General features: G+C 49.3%; 1 protein-coding gene across 1 annotated transcript in view; it reads right to left on the bottom strand.

Moving 5' to 3' along the window:
- Positions 1 to 14,102, bottom strand: part of LOC147717184 (inactive phospholipase C-like protein 2) — a 590,450-nt gene extending 576,348 nt beyond the window's left edge. Inside the window, exon 1 of the mRNA XM_086924135.1 lies at positions 13,710 to 14,102. Within this exon, the coding sequence (XP_086780261.1) occupies positions 13,710 to 13,958 (249 nt within the window). The 5' untranslated portion in view covers positions 13,959 to 14,102. The remainder of the gene's footprint in view (positions 1 to 13,709) is intronic.
- Positions 14,103 to 15,099: the final 997 nt, after the last annotated feature.

Genomic DNA, 15,099 nt, shown 5'->3' with positions numbered 1-15,099 from the left:
TTTTCCTCATGAAGCCTCACTATGATGTTGAGAAGGGAAGGTGGTACTCACATGGACCAAAGTCTTCCCCATAGGCAAGATCTTGGAAAAAAAGGAATGCTGCTTTTAGATCTATTAGGGTAATGTATAAATGGTCATTGGTTAATTTAGTGTACTTCCATAAGATTAATGCCAAACTAAAGCCCTGATCGGCCGTCCCCATTTTTGCTCTAAAGATGTTTGAAAGGGTGGCAGTATGCTGTTTTGCAACATCAGATCCTCCAATTTATGATGGACCTGATGGTCAAAAACCTTTTGCCGGTTATCCAAAAGGCTTATAGGCCTATAGTTTGAGGGATGTCCTTTATCCCCTTGTTTGTAGATTGGTACTATTTTGGCCCCTAACCAGGTAGATGGAACTTGGGCACCTGCAACAATAAAGTTATTCAATATATTGATGTACGGTACCCAAATAGTTGGTTCCTATTGGAGTAAGTCTCCCGATATTGTATCATGCCCAGGTTCCCTCCCTGGCTTTAAGCTCTCTATGACAGCCTGGGTTTGGGTCACGGAGGAAAATCCCTGCGCAAGGGGTGTGAAAGGTGGCCACCCTCTGCTGGATGGACAATGCCCTGGGGGTAGTAGCTGGCGGTAATTCTTCCACAAAATATGGTTGTGCAAAATGATGCTCCCATTTGGATGGTTCGATGTGATGTACAGTTGTGGTAAAACCCTTAGTACTCGCTAATGGGCAATAATGTACCAAAATAATGGTGTGTCCCTATGTTTAAGGCCTCAAGTAAGTCTGACCACTTCTCTTCCTTCCATTAGACTTGCAAGAGCACAGGATTTTGTAGTAATTGGCTTTAACAAGTTTAACTCCTTCAGGACTGCCTTGCTAACAGCTTCAAGTAATGTAGATTTAGCACGAGGCACTACTATGTATATCATGCAGAGTGCCCTATATTTCTGGAGGTCTTTGGATTAATTATTTTCCAGAAATGTTCCTTTAAGCCGGCAAATAATTGCTCATGAAGCTTAACTAATGGGATCTGGTCGAAAAGATTGTAATGGTACATTAGGGCTTATGTGTCCTTATTTTCTACAATTCTGGCACATTTGACAAATCTACGGTTATTCACAACCTGAAAGACAGAGTGAACAATCCTAGAGAAATCTAATAATCCTTCCAACTGGGGTAGACAACGTCAAGTTCAACATATAATGATCACTGTCAGACCTAGCGTTGACTTTAAAATCAATCGTTTTATGCTAAATAGTCGTATGCAATAAAATAGAATCTCTCTGGCTATAATACAAGCCTCTGGTGAATGCAGGTTGTATTTGTTACTCCGAAAAGGACCTTCCATTGCAGACACGCAGGCCATGGGAGAAAGTTAAAGAAGCGAATTGACCGGCTGTGACCATATGGGAAACGCATGAAGTGGAGTCAATAATGGGAATACCCCTCTGTTCATCTTCCTCGTCTGGTATTAGTTTCATACATTCAAGGGATTTGGAAGTTATGTTGAAATCAACCCCTTTAAGGCACAATCACTTAATGTAACTGTTTGGCTGAATAATGATCCAAGGTTACAAGAGCAGGAAACTCCTTGTGTCTTACTAGGGGACGATTCTACAGACTATTTGTATGTAAAGTTTCTTGCCCAATCCCCACTAGTGATACTCACAGAATGTCCCTGCAGACAAGTCATAGTTGTTTCTAATTACATTTTGCAAGGATCTTACCCTACAAGCCCAGACTAGGCCCATTGCTAAAGTACTCTTCTTGTAACTATCTCCTCTCTTTCTTCTCTACTCTTTCTTTTTCTTTCAGCTGCCATTAATCTTCTAGCAAGACATTAGAAAGGGGTACAGCCTATCATGTATACCATCTACCTGTAATCATGACAACACCAGCCAAGCATGGCAAGTACCCTGTAACGGTAAAGCGAATGTACCTGTTTGTAAAATTTAATAAAATACTTTGAAATAATAAAAAAAAAATCTCCAGACTCTCTTCCAGAGTTGAAAGGCTCACCTGTAACAAAAAAAATTACAAAGCCTGGGCAGAAGGCTGGTTGAGTGAGCCAACTCTCTTGAAAAAGGCGTATGTGAAAATCATTCACATAAGTGCGCCAGTCTGAGTCGTTTAATTTAGTTTGAAGGCCAGCCACGTTCCAAAAAAGAACTCTCAGGGGGAAAAATTGGCACTCGTCTGTAACAGTAGTAAAACTTGTATCCTGGGGAGGGTGTAAGGAACTCTTGATGGAGATGTGATTTCAAATCCTGTTCAAGCGCCTGACTAGATTCATGGCCAAAGGTTATTGGCTTAACTAGCAGGTGGCCAAGGATACAATCAGCAACATGAAGGAGACATTCCTGACTGCTGGGTCTTCCAATGTTAACCTTGACAAGTCAAATTATATTGTTTGAGCCTGCCAGAGGTGCAAAATGATGATATACTCTTACAGGCTTTCAAGACTGACTTCCTCTCTCTATACAGGGGGACGACAGTCACGGACAAGAAGTAGGATACCAATATTTATCCCAAATGCATGCAATTCCCACGTTGGAGTAAAATGTAACGTGCTGACTCAGGGTATTTACAATTAATAAAAAAACAATCTCCAGGTAAACTCTTCTTGGCCTACCCAATCCACCCCTCTCTCCTTAGCATCAAGATGCTGTTCCAATTCCTTCTGTTCCGTAGGTTCTTATCCACAGAGGCTCTCATACTTGTTATTATGGCCCTTGTCACTTCACGCATTGACTATGCGAACTGCTTGTATGTGGGGATTCCTGCGTATCACCTTCATCGGCTTCAGCTGGTACAAAACCAGGCGGCCAGATTGGTTTTCCAACAGCCAAAGCACCAACACGTCATGCCCCTGCTGAAAAGACTGCATTGGCTTCCGGTCGCCTCCCGCTGTATTTTCAAAATGGGTTGTACTGTTTTCAAATCTCTTTCTGCACTTGCCCCCGCCTTTACCTCTCTTAGTCTCAAACGCCACATCCCCTCGAGGCATCTTAGGTCTTCTGCACATAACCTCTTAATCACCCCCAGGTTCAAACGCAAGAAACATGGTGGCTCTTGTTTCTCTTTTCTTGCTCCTTCTACCTGGAATTCTCTCCCTCTTTCAATCCGGCTTTCTTCTGACTACACCATCTTCCGCAAATCTCTTAAAACTTATCTTTTTCAGCTAGCTTATGATTAATCTCTCTACTCACACCCGACCGTTCTGTTTCTCCACTTTGTCTCTGAGCACCATGAAACCAATTGGTGTCCGTGCGCGGTAACAAATTTCTTTAACATAACATAACATAACATAACATAACATAACATTCTGTTAAAGGTGGTAAGCGTAATTAGCCATGGCATACCTTATTTTTCAGTTGTGCAGGTGGCTCGCTCACACCGGTACACAGGGGCAGAACATTGCTGAGGATAACTACACACGGACAGGCATCAGGTGGCAAGTTAATGCTGTCACAAAACTTTTTCCTTAGGACCTAGCAGTAATAGCTGTTTCTCCACATTCCCCCTTACCAGCATCCCCTTTCTGATTGCTAACGCCATGCTAGGTATGTTCTCTGCCCGCGCCATGGACGCTCTGTGTACATTATTTGCAAGAGCAGAGCCGGGGGCTCTGTATGAAGAACAGCCTCTACTGAGCCCCCCTCATGAGCTGGACCTGAATGGGGGGAACAAGTGGGCAGGACAAACCAGAAGAACAAATGGAGCAGGAAGGATTTGTCAAACGCCTCTCTACACCCCGGAGTCCAGAGATGTGCCACTTCTTTCTTAAGAGCACCTATGCTCTCATATAGAGGGCTAATGGAAGTCTCAAACAGAGATTTAGGTCTAACCAATAACACAACCCAGTCCAGGCCATTTCCATGGTAGGCACACCAGCAGTATTAGATGGAATACTTGAGGTTAAATGGGTGGGTGTCATGCGGTGTGGATTAAAAGGCAGCACTTGAGGTTCCTCCGTCCCCACTTTTCTCTAACTCTTGGCTGGTGGCTTGCTGCCTGACCTACCTAGGGCCAGACTGGCTGTAGTGGGCACCAGGCGTTTCCCTGGTGGGCCGCCAGGGTGGGGGCTGGATATGACCCCTAGGGGACTGACTTTGTTATTGGCAGCCTAGCTACAATATCGTCCCCCTGTAACAAAAGCAGCTGTAGTGTTTTCCACGCTGGCTGGGGTGAGCGTGCAGCTACAGTACCCGCATGCTGGATACTAACATGCTGAACAGAGGGCGGCTGGTGTCTGTAATCACAGTGGGTGCAGGACAAACAGCCGGCGTCCAATGGGGGTCAGGGCTGCAGGAATCCGAGAGGTTAGTAGGGGCCAAGTCTATTTCTTTGGGGAATACTCCCATGGCTTGGACGCGAAATGTACCCAACGCGGTCCCCTGCGAGTCTATGGGTTTTTTTGTGGGATGCAGGTTTGCTTTTGCCCATTTTGCCAGATGCTAATGAGGAATGTTCTGGTACCAGGTGGGGCAATCCTTCTTATAACTGAAGAGCTGCAAAGGGGTTGTTGGCTGACAGTTAGTAGGCTTGATGTATGGATACTGAGGGAACAAGCGACAATCAGCAAACGGCAGGTAACACCGTGTGCACAAACTGCACCAGCCTATTATCCACCGCTTCCTTGCAACATAGATGCTCCCAGCCAGCTTCCGGGTCTTGTACCCTACATCTTATACCGTCCTCCTTGTACCTTGCAACTGAGGAAGGAGGTCCGCTCGCCCTGCCTGGTGTATGCTCGTGTTTACAGTTGCCGGCGGCTCTTAGCGACACCCCCGTTGCACACCCCCACAGTCGCCCTCTCACTTTAGACCATAGAATCTGGGTTCCTATAGGCCTTAACTTGGCATGGGATATCCAAGGCGATCCTATGGTCTAGACCGCATGGGCGTGCAGTGCTTTGGAAGAGTTGCCGCAGACTGTCATCCAACATCATTCTTTGAATCACTATGTGGGATTTAGACTCAGAAATGCCTTTTGGAACTTTATTTCTGTACACTGAGTTGTACTTTTCAGTGCAAAAACATTTGTGAATCAGGCATGCAGTTTTTCCTTTCTTCTTTCAAGTTTTTGTTTAGAGGGGATTAAATACTGGCTTCTAGTGATGTTATGTTTTTTAACTGGCCCTCGCATGAGAACTCCAGCCAAACTACACACTTGAACCCAAGTGCAAGGCCCTGCTGATCCGAGTAAACAAACAACAAAGTCCTATTATACAGGGGATGGGGCATCACACGCAGGTCCTCAGATCAGACCCTTAGACCAAGGAGTCATTGTCTTTGTCATGTGTCCAGGGCTCGAGTCGGGGGTCCACGCGGGTGGACCGCGTCCCCCCACTCTTTTCACAGGATGGATGTCGTCCCCCTTGCCAAGAAACTAGGCCCCACAGATATAAGCTGAACGTGTCCCGGTGTCATTTACAGCCACCAGGACACGTTCAGCACGTGATGTCATGAGGTCATTTGCATATTGTCAGTCCCCCCACTTCTTTTTATAGGACTTGTGCACTGCATGTGTCTGACTAAGTGATGTCACAGTGCACAGAAGTGGTGGTTTCAGTGTGCTTTTCTCTTTCACAATATCACCCCACCACTTCTGTTGACATCCACGTTCATACTGTACTAGAATAGACTAAAGCTGACAAGAAGGCAAGGGCAAATATAATGTGTGACACTTTCATCCAGTCCTGTTCTTTGAGCCAACAGCACTTTGCATTCTGGGATTTAAAGTTTTACTTTTAATCTGCATTGGCAAGGCCAATAATTCTCACCTTTGGGAACTATTGGCTTTGCCAATGTCTTTTAGTCACATTGTACAGCATCTCTGCTATGCAGTATGGCTAACGAAAGCAAAGTTAAAAAAAAGGCACTCTGATGTGGCGGTCTCATCATTTTGTAGGTGTACATACTATGCAGAGGAGTTTGGTTCTGGTTCACCCCTTGGCCGTCACCTACCCAGCCGGACATTGGACATTGTTTTCCTCTTCTTCCAGTTGTGTCTTCCACCTGCATTCCTTACCCCTGTTTACCATTCCCTCTCAACCTTTCACTCCCCTGAAGATGTGTGTATGCGCTAATAACTCATATTATTGTGTAATCTCATGTTTTTTTTCTCCTATGTCTATACTTGGCTATGTAATTATGTAACCTGTAACTCGCTGATCCTCATTTAAAGCGCTCTGATACCTCTGGGTCTAGCCAGCGCTATATAAAACTTTGCAAATAAATAAATATGCATGCTCACGAATACAAAATGGCGCGTCTTTTTTATATACATCAAGTTCAATAAGTAACTTTAAAAAAGATAGCACAAAGTATTTTTTAAGCATGAGTTGGGGGAGCAATACAGAGGGCGCTGGTGAGGGGCAACATTGAGTGCAAGGCAGGGAAAAGGAATAGAGAGGATAAGGGTGGGGGAAATTTGTAGGGGGGTGGAAGCAACTGGAGAGTGGGTGGGAAGTAGAAGCAACAGGCGAGAGAGAAGAAGGGTGAGGATTGGGGCGGAAGTAATGGGCGAGAGTGCAACTTGGAGGGGGGGAGAAGCTTGCAGGTGAGAAAACTAGACAGGTAAGTATATGAAGCCAAGGGCAACAAGGAAGGACAAGGAGAGGCACATGGGTGACAGAGAGCAGCACGGAGTGCAGCGGGAGAGAGGTACACGAGGGAGGCAACTTGAAAACACATGTATTCTCTGGAAGTGCTTAATCCAAAACATTTAAAAAGTAGAGCTTGAAAAGCAAACACTGGAAGCATAGAAGACAGTCAATCAAAATAGATGGCAAAGAGGATGTGCTCCATGGGAGGGGCAAACCTATGATTGTCATGCTGGGACACGAATAAGAAGCAGGTAAATGACAGTGACAGAATGAATGTCAATTCACCAAAATACTTGGGGTAGTGGAAGTGACATCCCACACCCTTTGACCGTTCATATCAATCACACCCACACATGCTTACACATATTCACACTCACATACACTCTCTTATGAAAACTCACACTCACCCGCAAGCTTACACACAACATATATTTCAGAGCATTTTTTTTGTTGCTTTCCTCAACTGCCAGGGAATGTCATACTCCAGCTAATTGTACTCCATTTTCTATTACACCAATAGTGAAAAATATACCATTATTCACTATGACTGTAATAAAAAAGTTGAGAGAAAACAAAGAAGCAGAGCCCCAACTGATGTCTATAATGAGCTGCCTCTGTGCTCCTAGCACTAATTTTGCCCCCCCTCTGAGGTCAGGGGTCACAAAGGCAGTGACATGGGTCACAAGAGGCAAGCTGGGGGTCGCAGCTGACTTCCCTGGCAACCACTAAATGACGTACTTGAGTGACAAGAAAGTTTACCAATGGTAAGCAATGTGCTAGCTCCAAGTCCCTGTATGTTCTCGATAAGCCCACAATATGTATTATTCAACCAGACAGAGCGCTGCAAGGTAAGCTCGACCTAAAAATGTGCTTAAAAATTCCAAAATGAACACACAAAAAAGCAGGAGTGCCTCAAAACGTTACACGTGACATCAGCACACGAGCACACCTGGAAACGCTGGCAAAAAAGTAATATTTCCCCTGCCACCTTTCTGACTGTATGATAGCTATGTCTCTGTCACACCAGTGTAGTGCACTTCAATCAGTAGTCGGACAAAACAGGTAGAACAAGTATGCAAAGTACGAGACCAGGGGCTTAGCTAGGACTAGTGTAGCAGGTACAGTGACACCAGGGAGTCTTAGTGGCCATATGAACTCCAATTACAAATTAATTTTATTACCCAGCCAAAGTATGAGGATGATGTAAGGGGGGTTTCGATTTCCCTAATTACACGAAACCATATGGCAGTCTTCCTGTCTTTGCGCTAGAACCACAACACCTGGCATTCAAATTAGGGGTGGGTAAAGAATTCCGCTCCACTGGCGGAGATCGCAGGGTTTTCCCCACTCCGCGTAGAGTGCGGAGTTCTGGAATACTCTGCGAAGTGACACAGAGCTGAGTTTTTACTCTTGTGTGGCTCATTAACATTAAGTTGGCAAGTTATCGCGAGAATAAAGTGAGCATTAGACCTCTCCCCAGCGAGATTTCTCAACGATGGCGGTCACGGCACGTCATGACCGCTCGCCTTGAGAAATCTGCTGCTTGCATTGAGGAAGCTGCCGCTCGGAAAGAATGTCTACTCGAGCGGCAGAAAGCAGCAGCGCACTCCGGCATGACGCAAAGTGCCATTTGCGCTGGTTTTACAGAGCGGGACGAACTCCTGGCGCTCAAAATTAACCCTGGGCGAAGCACTACGCTACGCTCGCGTAGTTTCCGAAGTTTGCGCAACTTCGCACTACGCGAGCTGCACGTAGCACAGTGTGAACACGCGTAGTGCTGCGTAGCGTAGTGCAGCTGTCATTTTTTGCTTGTTTGCGGTCCTCAACGTCATGTTCGCGACCGCGAGCAAGCAAAATGACATCCCGGCGAGATTCTCAATGCGGGGAGGTCCGCTCGCAATGAGAAACTAGCAGTTTGCGTTGAGAAAGCTGCTGCTTGAGTAAAAATCTACTCAAGCAGCAGAAAACTACAGCTCGCACTGTGCAAGATGCCGTTTTCAATAATTGCACAGTGCCGGATGCTTCTCCACACTGTGCAATCATTGAAAACGCATCTTGCACAGTGCGAACATGCTACTACGCAGCTCGCGTAGTGCTACGTGAAGTTCGCGTAGTGTGAAGTGCACTTCGTGTAGCTTCGCGTAGCGCTACTTCGCGAACTATGCCCACCCTTACTTAAAATAAGTGTGTGCAGTGTGACCTAATAGACTCCGCCACAATTCTGCGGAGCTTTTGAGGCACTTCGCAGAGTAGAACCTTACGACCTCCGCCCAGGGCTAATTTCAAATACGACCACAAGAAGCGAGGTATGTTAAAAATGCGTGCTTCGAAGTAAAGGGGTCAAAGCTTCTCCGATCTGACAGGGTGTTTTTGTGGAGCTTGAGATAGGAACAGAGCAGCGTGCTGAGAAATGCGGCAACCAACTGCCGCAACATTTCATGCTCAGGCCTTAACAGGGCAGACATAAATTAGAAATGACCTCAACCTCTGCCTGTTCTTGAAACAAATGCCTTGCAAACCAGGCACCATAGTTCCCAGTGACCGGGTGTCACGTGCTCACCGGAAGCCACTGCCGCGTTTTAGCAAACAGTGCTTTTGCATCTTGGGACCCTCAAGCCCACGTTCTATTCCCAGAATGCAAGGCGTTTTTTGGCTAAAAGCCAGGCCTGCTGAAGGGGTGAGCTGAGAGCATGGAGCCCCCTTGGCAGCTACTGAGTATAAATATTACCCACTCCCATGGCGTGATTTCTCTCCTCGGCGTTTCTCATTGCGGTGCCACACACAGTGTCGTGTCACTTCTGAGCCGCATTAGTCTCGGGTCATAGGTCATGACCTCTCGTGCTAGGAGCAGGCCTCCTCTGCGGTTATTCTGATTTACGCTCTCTTTCTGAAGTGTTCGCGTGCTTAGAGCGAGATTTGCTCAAGTGTGTAGAGACGGAGTAAACAGTTCCAATGCTTTCCAGAACTTCCAGTATTGGCAGGAAACAGCCCGGAAACTGTCGAAAGTGAGTGGCCTCTTGCTAAAACTTGGAGCGCATCGCCTTTATTGGCATAGTTTGAATTCCTGTAGCGCTACATACCGACTTTAGCCAACTCTATGTGCTGTAAATGTAAATATCTGATGTTAATATTACTTAACATATGGTATTTAAATTACCGGGTTCGGAAAGAGAGAAGGACGAGTCTTGCCGGTATTCGAACTCCTGATTTTCAGAACACTGGATTTGTCTTCCTTGTATTAAGGTACATCAACCTCAGAAAGTGCGTCGACATGTTTCGGAGTGTAAAAACTCCTTCAGGACGAGGATATGCACAACTCTCCTCACCTTACTCACATGTGGACATTATCGGAGCAGCGTTGAGGGGAAGGCAGCCTACCGGGTCTTGCAGAAACCGTTGCCGCATTGAGCTGGAAGACAACCCCCAATACCACGCAAAGGCTTATGAGGCCATCTAGCCTTAGCTTATAAGTCTTGTTCTATTAACACCAATTGGGCGCAACAGACTATCATACTGATACACTACTAGGAACATTACACCTATAGTTAATTTTAAATATTTTTTGTAGAGTTCACTTTCACACCTACACCACATGTGAGTAAGGTGAGGAGAGTTGTGCATATCCTCGTCCTGAAGAAGGAGTTTTTATACTCCGAAACATGTCGACGCACTTTCTGAGGTTGATGTACCTTAATACACAGTAGCAACCTCACTTTGCACCCCTTTTAACGATACCAGCCGAGGGCTTAATACATTTTAATTTTCATCCCACGAGCCAGGTATCTTTTAACTATCACATTTCACCACCTCACCACTCACATTCAATCACCCTCCACACACCAACACATAGTACACTTCAAGTGCTCCTACGCAGTCGTGAGTCGCAGCACGCCGCATTCCGTAGAGGGGTGCGAAGACCCCAATGATGAAGCATGACACCAAGGGGCCTGTTGGTGTATGAGGGGTATTCAAAACAACACTGTGTGCTCCCCACCATTGTAGGGACCACTACCACTGCCAGAGTGGATTCCATTTTGTTTATGTAATCTTTCCCAACTCTACCAGCATTTGAAAGCCATCAGCCTGTCAGCAGCCTCTGAATGTGACAACAGACTAGAAGCTGAATTTATCAGAAATATCCATATCCGACAATGTACTCCGAGTGTGCCAGGCCCTCCCCAGGAAGCAGGCGGGGGGTAATGCAGACATATTTGTGCAGTGAGGCAATGTGCACATCCGAGACAGACGTTCCTCACGCCAGGCAGTTCACTGCACCCGCCTCTGCACAAAACCAGCACCTATGGACCGATGATGACGTGCAAGTAATGGCACACATATTGGTTGCAACTGTCAGACTGCACGTGCATTGTCGGGATGGCACAGGGTGGAATAAACTGTACGTGCATTGTCAGTATGACAGTGAGTGCAACTGACTGCACGTGCATTGTCAACATGGCACTGAGTGCAACTGACTGCACGTGCATTGTCAGTATGGCAGTGAGTGCAACTGGCTGTGCCTGCATTGTCAGAATAGTCCCGGGATTGAACCGGCTGCACCTCGATTCTCAGGATGGCACAGGGTGGAAGATACCAAACGGCACGTGGAAGAAACCAACTGCACGTGGATTGTTAGTATAGCACTGGGATGGAACCAATGGCACATGGATTGTCAGGGTGGCACAGGGTGGGAACAACTGCACCGGGGTGCAATTGCCTGCAAATATGTTGTCATGCTAGCAGCATGGTGCAATTGCCTGCTTGTATGTTCTTATGCTGGCACCATGGCGCAATTGAAGGCAAATATACTGACAGAATGCAATTGGCTGTAACTGCATTGGCGAACAACACACTGCACGTGTATAACCAGGACAGTAACAAGGTGCACTTGGCAGCAGGCATATGGTCAGGGGTGTGAGCTGGGTACAGTTGGCTGCACGTGTGTTGCCAGGGAGGCCAGGGCGGCACCACAGTACCAGTGTCTAAATATACATTATGCCATACGGGAGATATTGACTGCACGCATATACAGTCAGGGTGGCATCAATTTACAGTTGCATGCACCTACATGATCAGATTGGCATCAAGAAAATAGTGACTGCACATGCATTATTAGGATGACACCAGGGCGCTATTGACTGCATACACAGTGCCAGCTTGGCACCGTGGAGATATTCACAGCACACACATTGACTAAGAGTTACCCACAGGACCCTGCGCTGCGCTGCTTGCACTGCGCTGTCTGCACTTCCCCGTTCCGCTGCTGCTTTGCTCTGCGTGCAGTGCTATGCCAAGCGCTGGCTCCGTGCACACTTTCCGGTGGAATAGAGGGAACAATTTGGATTGTCTCAATACGGCGGCCCCCGCAACGCAGCAGGTGGAACGCCCACTGCACCCCAATAAAGTCGGTCTTGTACTAGCCAACCCCTGGAAGCGACGCCCATGTGCCTGGCTTGAAGTATGGCCCCTGCCGGCACCCTTACTAAATGCTTTCAAGCTCTGCAGGTCTCTGTGATGTCATATCATGCACGTGGACCATACCGGGACGCGTATTTATTAATGTTTATATTTATGATGCTCTGACGCTATCCTAAACGGAGTCCAGAACGGCAGCGGGGGAATATCCGCCTAAAAAGACAGGGCCCTTCCCATGCCAGGCCTCGAGGCACCTTAAAATGCACCCTCACCTGAAGCCAGTTTGGAGAATGGAAATGTTTAGGGGGCGTTTGGAGGGAGGGGGCGAACGGGCGCAGCCTGAGTAAGAAACGCACTGCTGCATTCACTACACGCTGCAGCGGAGAGGCAGTGCAGACCGGAAGTCCACTGTCCAAGGCAGAAAGACGAAGACTGCGTGCCATGTAAAGTTAGGGCCGGGACATCCAATGTACTGTCGCACTATTGACCGAGGAAGCAGGGCGCATGCCGCGCTGAAGCGGGATGGCACTCTGGCATCCACATCGCAGACGTTACACAAATCCGGGGCACTCCTCCTGGAGGATGAAAGGCGGCGTCTGCACCACCTCAACACGAACTTCCGCTCCTGCAGGTCACACTCAGGCATCGCTGCAGCAGGAGCTCAACCTACCAAACTGCCGTACTGTGACTGCGGCTGAGGCTGTCAGGTTACACGATCTGTGCAGCGGGCCTGTATAGGCCCTGAATGTCAAACCAGCTGCCCAATAGCCACAGGAGACCCTGCGCTATACGCGCCCCCTGACCCCCCGTAGCCGTACATATGAATGGGAAGGTGTCCTGCAGATCTGTGCTGTGCTACAGTGCCGCATAAGAGGTCCTCGGAAGAGTGGTTGTCAGTGGTGCAGCAGGTGCAGTGGCACCGGGGACTTTCGGGGCCATCTGCACCACCCCTTTCACTACAAAGCCAGGTGTAAGGAGAGGTCACCTTCCTCGCTTGCACTAGTGCTCACCATGACACTCTAGTCACTACGACTGAAAAAAAGAAGGGCCCAGTACATCGTGAGGTCACGTGCTTTCTGGACGGTTAAATGAATCCCAAAGCACGTGCACAGTTTGCAGCGCCCACTCTTTACAGTTACCAGGAGACGTGTTTTCTGCAGCAGGCTCGCGGTGCATAAATGAGGGCGCCCAGGCCAAGGTTAGAGTGCAGCTGACTGCACAATTATTGGGTGGCTGCGCCAAGGAAGCAACTGAACTGACTGCGTGACGTATGGAGTGGACTTGCCATGGTGCTATTTAAAGTACTTATGTTGTGTTGACATGCTCGATGTGCTTCTAAGTTTACGTGTGGCAATAGAGTTAACCCTAGGGGGCAGGATACGCACTCGCGCATAAATGCACAACTTAAAAATTGAATTTGCGACTGGCCACGTAGACAGGTTGTGTACATCTCAGCCACCCGCCTTCATTGGCGGAATTCACTCCTGGTGTGGGGCTCTGGATTTTCCCTTTAAGCATTATTTTATTTTCTGTAAAAACAAAAGCCTTTCCATTGTAGCCTACCCACGGATCTTTGCAGCAGGTACAACAACCCACGGAGCTACCTCCTGAGGCATGCAGCCTGCGCCCACTTCCTGCTGTGGTCCGACAGGCTTGCGCTGTGGCTCGTGAGTCTGCGGCTCTTACCTTCATGATGCCGCTGGTGGCCCGGCTGTGGGTCCTCTCCCCGGAGCTGTCCCGGCTGCTCCTGCCGGACCGGGGGCTGTCCTCCGAACACTTCCCGTTGCGGACTCCTTCCCTCCTCGCCCGGGCCGGGGACAGGAAGACCCCGGGGGACTCTGGGGGCTCTGGGGTGCCCAGGAATCCGGCCTGGGATGGGGAGAGCAGTCCGTCCGCCACAGCGGCCTCCGAGCCCAGGCTGCGTCCATTGGCCATGCTCAGCGTCCGGCGGCCTCCAGCGCTGCGGGGCTCATGGTAGAGGAGCGGGAGGCTGGGGATGGTGGGGTGAGGAACCGGGGGAGGGATTCAGGGGCTAGGCCAAGACTGGAGGGGTGCGAGTGCACAGTTGGAAGTGGAGGGCTCAGAAGACACTGGCCAGGGAGTGATGGGTGCGGGGGTGATGCACAGGGCAGTATGAGCGCAGTGCGCGCTCACTAAGTTTGGAGGGCAGTGACCAGGACTGGTGGGCTGCAGAGGGCACTGCCCAGGAAGTAGAAGGGTGTAGAGGTCACTGCCTAGGGAGTAGAAGGGTGCAGTGGGCACTGCCCAGGGTGTAGTGGGCTCTGTCCTGGGAGTAGAGGGGTGTAGTGGGCACTGCCCAGGGTGTAGTTGCCGCTGTCCTGGGAGTAGAGGGGTGTAGTGGGCACTGCCCAGGGTGTAGTGGGCGCTGTCCTGGGAGTAGAGGGCTGTAGAGGGCACAGCCCTGGGCGCAGTGGGCACTGCCCTGGGCGTAGAGGGGTGTAGTGGGCACTGCCCAGGGTGTAGTGGGCACTGTCCTGGCAGTAGAGTGGTGTAGTGGGTACTGTCCTGTGGGGTAAGTGCCACTGAAACGGTGGTAGTGACCAATGGCAGAGGTTGCTCTATGCACAGACTAGGGGGCGAGGGGGGGCGGGTGCTGGTAAGGGGGTACTGCAGGAGGACACAGTGATTCGGGGTGCAGATGGCACTGCCCGGTCAGGGGGCAGCAGCCAGGTGATGCAGGTTCACTAACCAGGTGGGCACGGGCCAGGGGGCACTAGCCCGGAGGGGGCAGGGGCAGAGGTGGCCCGGGGCAGCAGGGCTCTCAGTCACTGAGTGCGGTGCTGCTGGAAACTGAGGCGGGGAGTTGGGGAACTCACCAGCCAGTGGAAGAGGAGAGGGGCTGTGGCCCTACCCAAGGCCGGCTATTCAAGGACCCTCGGACAGCAGCCCCCCGCGCTCCAGCGGTGCCAGGCCGCACGTGCCTCCCGGGGTTCCAGCCCGCAGCAGCGACCTCCAGGGGCTGCTTCTCCGGCTCCAGAGCGGGCACTGCCGGGTTCGGGTCCCTCCTCTGCCGACTCAGCCGCTCTCTGCCCTGCTCTGTCTGTACAGGGCTTCC

Source organism: Lissotriton vulgaris, chromosome 5, assembly GCF_964263255.1.
Source record: "Lissotriton vulgaris chromosome 5, aLisVul1.2, whole genome shotgun sequence".
NCBI lineage: Eukaryota > Metazoa > Chordata > Amphibia > Caudata > Salamandridae > Lissotriton > Lissotriton vulgaris.
Note: the sequence above shows the minus strand (reverse complement) of the source record. Positions and strands in the feature narration are given on the sequence as shown.